The 5,082-nt window shown below is 54.3% G+C and overlaps 1 protein-coding gene across 1 annotated transcript; it reads right to left on the bottom strand.

Annotated features, from left to right (window-relative positions):
• Window positions 1–901: 901 nt before the first annotated feature.
• On the bottom strand, window positions 902–3,641 carry Psmb9 (proteasome subunit beta 9; the record flags this gene model as incomplete). The annotated part of the gene is given in 5 exon segments (XM_005389459.2): window positions 902–1,081; window positions 1,622–1,763; window positions 1,990–2,119; window positions 2,688–2,819; window positions 3,580–3,641. Coding segments are annotated over 5 exon segments (594 nt in total), but the record flags the coding sequence as incomplete, so codon positions are not given.
• Window positions 3,642–5,082: the final 1,441 nt, after the last annotated feature.

Here is a 5,082-nt window from a genome sequence, read left to right as displayed (position 1 = left end):
TTTTTGGTTTTTCTCCGGTACCGGGAACCGAACTCACGACCTTGCGCTTGCCAGGCAGGCGCTTTTGCCGCTGAGCTAAATCCCCAGCCCCGCCCCTGCTTTTGTTTACTTCCAGAGTCCTCTGAGTTTCTAGTCATGATCAACGGGAGGGGTCGGCTTTTAAACTATTATTTTAAAATTCAAAATAAACTTAATAGCAAGGCTAGAAACATCTTGAGACTTTTGTGAGTGGATTTGTTTCCCCCCCACACTCCCAAGGGCATAGGGTTGTTCCAGAGAACTCTGAATTTGTAGATCTGGCCCGAGATCCCAGTTGTGTTTCTCTTGAAAATTCATTTACTAGCAAGAGTTCACTCGCTAAGAGTTCACTTATTAGCAAACGGCGCTGACTGCCGGAGCTGTAAACTCCCTAAGAGATCACTCAGTGCTTTGACAGAGAGAAAACGGGCTCACAGGAAGTGCGTGGCAAGATAGGCCCGGGCCTCCGCTTTGTTTAACAGTTACTCAGCGTCTGTGGCAACTTCCTGTCAGTGAAAAAATGCGTAGGGCTGCTCTTCCGCACCCTCATCCCTGAGCCTCAGGATGAGCTTTTTTTGTTTGTTTTTTAGTGCTAGGATTGAACCTCGGGCCTCCTATGTGCCAGCATGGACTTTCCTGCTAAGCTACATAGAAGCTCTGGGAGAATTTTTACGACTCATAATATTTAAAAGTCACTCAATACACAGTGACCTGTCATGCACAGGGCTCTTTCTAACCCCAGTGCTCCCCTCTCTCCTTTCTCTGGGAAAGATGTTTCAGACCTGGGGCAAAAGCGTAAACAGGGCCCGCTGAAGTCTGGGTGGGAAGAATTCCCCTCCCCTAAGCTCCTCCCTGACACCCTCTTCCCATGGACCATACCAGCTTCTTGTCCCAGCGAGTTTATTACAAACAAGAAAGGGGAGCTGGAGGGAGGCTCACTCGTCGTAGAATTTTGGCATCTCTTTCCCCAAGATTACTCGATGGTCCACACCAGCAGCCGTGACAGTGACCAGGTAGATGACACCCCCGCTGGAGCAATCCCGGCCCATGGCCAGAGCGACAGCTGCAGAGCGTTTCAAGTTGGAGAGAGGAGGAGAGAGCGGCTTAGCTTTAAAACTCATTCCTTCCCCTCCGGTCCTCACGCTGACCACCACTTCCGCCTTAAAACCCGTCTTCCAGAGAGGCATATTTAGTGGTGTACTTAAAAAGCAAAAGCCTTTGTATGCAGCATCTGCTCGCTTCCATGGTACAGATACTGCCGTGATGGATTTTCAACACACCGACAGGTGTGTAAGCAGCTCCCACAGCCTTGGATTTTTAAGGATCAACCCTCAGAAGCCGACTCAAGCACACCCAACACACCACAGTTCTTATGGTGACCACATATCCTACTGGGCTTACTCAGAGTAGTCCTAGTTTATCCCTGTTGTCCCAAAGTCCCTTCTAGTCCGGCACTTATCCTGTCCCCCTTTCCCTCTCTGAAGCGTCCCAGTTTGGACATCGAATGAAATGGTGAGCCAAGCAGCCCTCTTCCTCCTCCTTGTAATCTACTTCCTTCCCATGTGTGGAGACCCTCCTAGGGAACTCCCGCTGTGTTAGTTACCGTCCGTGGTGAAGCGCCTGCACTCCTCAGGGGTCATGCCTGGTTTGTACGCCGCGTCCACATAGCCATGGATGTAGGTGCTGCCAGAGCCACACACGATGAAAGGCTGTCGAGTCAGCATCCCGCCCAGGGTCCCGTAGACCTGAGGGAGGCATCTTGCATCAGTCTAGAGAATCATCCAGCTGCTCTTTCCCTAAATCAAGCTGGTGGTGTCTGTGCCTGGCAGTGAAGTCCTACTGTCTCATCTCTAACAGTTGAGACTGCACACAGCTTTTCGAGGAACTCATTCTTAGCATGATACATGGCCTCTACCCCCTGCACGGGAGAGTGGGAAACCCCAAGGAGGGGCTGCCTTGAGCAGGACTCACCTGGCCCCCTTCACGTTGGTCCCAGCCAGCTATAATGAGATGTGCCAACAACTCCTCCCGGTATTTGTAGGTAATGTTCTTCACCACGTTCGCAGCAGCCAGAACGAGGGGTGCTTCTTCCAGTTCCGTCCTGGGGGGATGTTAGGAATAACAGTCCACAGAATGTTCTTATCCTCCTCCCCGCCACATGGCACTTGAACCTACAGCTGCAGTAGTTCCAACTCGTGCGCCCCTCCCACAGTCTACCCCAGCCAACTGGTAAGAAGCTTTCAGTCATTCACCCTCTTCCCTCTGCCCCACACACCCACCTCCCAAAGACACAGTCCTCTCCTGGCTGAGGCAACCACTCATCTGCCCTGCCCGCATGGGTGAGGCACGTCAGTGGCCTTAGCTTTGCACATGGTAATTGCCTGATATTACGGGGCCATATCACCACTTTCTCCCTGATTATTTATATGAGGATAGTGATTTACAGTTTTTTAATATGTCATTTGACCTTCCACACAGCCACCTGGTAAGGGAGGGTAGGTACTATCATCTCCACTTTGCGTGCACAAACCGGCCGAGTGTCAGGCGTTAGCTCAAAGCTCACAAAAGCAGAAGCCGAAACAGTGTCCCGGGATGGGGAACACCAAAGGGCTCTGCAGTTGGGGAGCTGGAGCGGGTGGGGAGTCAGGAGCTAGAGCCTCGCTTCATACCCATGCAGCTCCAGCTGGTAGGCAGCCAAGTCAACCACAGCCTGGGCATCAGCAGCTGAACCGGAGATGGCACAGTAGATGTGCTTGTGTAGCGGGGACAGCTTGTCAAACACTCGGTTCACCACTGCCTGTCTGTGGAAAGGAGCCAGCAGTCATCGACATTAGACTTTCGGGAATGTTTGAGGTTAACGATGCCATGTTTCTCAAGTTTATCTGGCAAGAGGATAGTTTGAAATGTAATGCTTGGGTGAAGGACGAAAGCAAACACATCTCAGATAAACTAATCACTACATTAGTCAAAAGTAGACTTTCACACCTAGACTTTTCCAGGCTTAGATTTTGCAACAGAGCAAAAAGCACTGAGTTGAGTGTGCATCTTATCAGTCTTTCTTTGCTATTAGTTATCCTGAATTACATCATATTCTAAGGAACACAATGTAGTAATGTGGATCTAATCCCATGCACTTTTTTGTTACACGTGAGGAACCTGACTAGAAATCGAGAAGAGTCAAAATTAGTTCAAAGTGTGGTAAGTGAGAAGTGAGGTATCTGCTTGACAGAATTTTTTTTTTTTTTTTTTTTTTTTAATCTGTAAGCTGATGGAAGCAAAAACCAACCTCCTATGCATCTTCCGACCCTGCTCCTTACACAAACCCTGCTCACCACAGGGACGGGTCACATAAGCATCCAGACCCAGGGTCCTCCTCACGAATTCAGACACTCACGCATCTGCCAACGCCATAGTACACTTGCTCCTCTGAAGGAGTCATCGACATTAGAATTTCCTCAAAGGTCCAGTCTAACAGATCGTTCACAGATGGGTAAGGAAAGTGTGCGTTGGGGGCCCGTCGTCGGCATCCTCCCGAAGGCGCGCATCTTCGCAGGTACTCACCCCGCAGAGACCCGGGAGTCGGAACCCAGCACGACGCCGCCGTCAAACTCCACAGCCATGATGGTTGTCTGCGGAGACAGAGCACGAACCGTCAGCGCAGGAAGGGCCCTGAGCCCTGGTGTCACAGGAGAGGAGACGTTCTCAGCGCCCGCGCTCAGGCGACTGGTTCAAGGTCACGCAGTCATTCGGGCTGGAGCTGACCTCGGTACCGTTTTTTACCCCCTCCATCTTTTCACTTTATTATTTGCCTCAGCTACAGGGGATGTCAGAACCTGTCTGTGATGCAGCACAGAAAGGACAATATCCCCAAACTCCAGCTTTCCACTGTAAAGAGAGGCCACAAAGGGCGCCACCGCGCACACCGGTTGTGCGTGCCCACGCAGCGCAGCCCTGACGCAGCACAAGTTCCTGGGGACTCGGGAACAAGATCAGGCGTGGACTCCGCTCCCTGCGCCCCTGCTTAATCAGAAGGGAGCTCTCAAAATTTACAGAGCGAGGGGACTCCACAAGGAGCTCAGGGCTTAGCACGGACGGGTGAAAGCGGACAGCAGCAAGGCGCACACTGCGATTCGAAGAAACGTCTCTCTGCAGGAATTTTAGTCAGACAGCCCTGCAGCCAGGGGACGAGAACTGTACCAGCAGAGGGTTTGACTGCCAAGTCCGAGCTCACTTTTCCGGGCCAGGGACAGATTTAAGGGAGGGTGGAGGATAAGGCTGCGCTCCTTCCACTCCGGTTGAGCCAAAGGCCTCAAAGTTCCTTGGTTCATTTGAGGAAAGTGAGGCATAGACAAGAAATGACTTACTCTACGTCACACAATTAAGAGCAGACCCGAGACTCAATCCCAGGTCTAAGTCCTGTGCCTGGGTTTCACTTCTGCATCCTACTTCCCACTTGCCAACCCGCAGGGAAGGGAAGTTTTCTCCGCTACCCCCACCCCACGCGCACACCCTCTGCCCGCAGGACCGTGCCCCGCGCGCTTTCCACGCACCGCGACTTTCCGCGCATAACGGGCCAGAGCGCTAAGCTGCGCCCATGCTAGAGGGCCCTGCCACGAGCCCGCCCAGCCAAGAGCGCTGGCGGTGCCGGGGGAAGCTGGTGGCCTCCGGGTCCCATCTGCCCCACCTGGGGGGACCGGGAAGGGCGCACCTGGGCGAGCAGGAGCCTCGGGGTCTCCCCGGACGGCATCGCGGATTCGCCCAACCCACAAGCAACGCGGGCGCGAGTCCCCGGGCGATGAGACGCCGTGCGGGGGGCGGCCGCGCCCGCACCCTCTCGGGGCGCTGCCCGGGCTCCGCGGGGCCCCCAGCCCGCTCCGGGGTGACAGCCCCGCAGCCCGGAGGACAGCGAAAGCGAAAGCGGCCGGCGGCTTCCCTGACGCTTCTATCTGGGAGCCCGAACGCGCTCCCCCGCCCCGCGCGCCTCCTCCCGCAGGACCCCCGCCTCCCCGTCCGCGCGGGCACCCCGGTTCACCGCGGGGCGCGAGCACCGACGGCCCCAAGGTC

This window comes from Chinchilla lanigera, unplaced genomic scaffold (genome assembly GCF_000276665.1).
Source record: "Chinchilla lanigera isolate Chin_1 unplaced genomic scaffold, ChiLan1.0 scaffold00036, whole genome shotgun sequence".
Lineage (NCBI taxonomy): Eukaryota > Metazoa > Chordata > Mammalia > Rodentia > Chinchillidae > Chinchilla > Chinchilla lanigera.
This window is presented reverse-complemented; position numbering and strand designations above follow the sequence as displayed.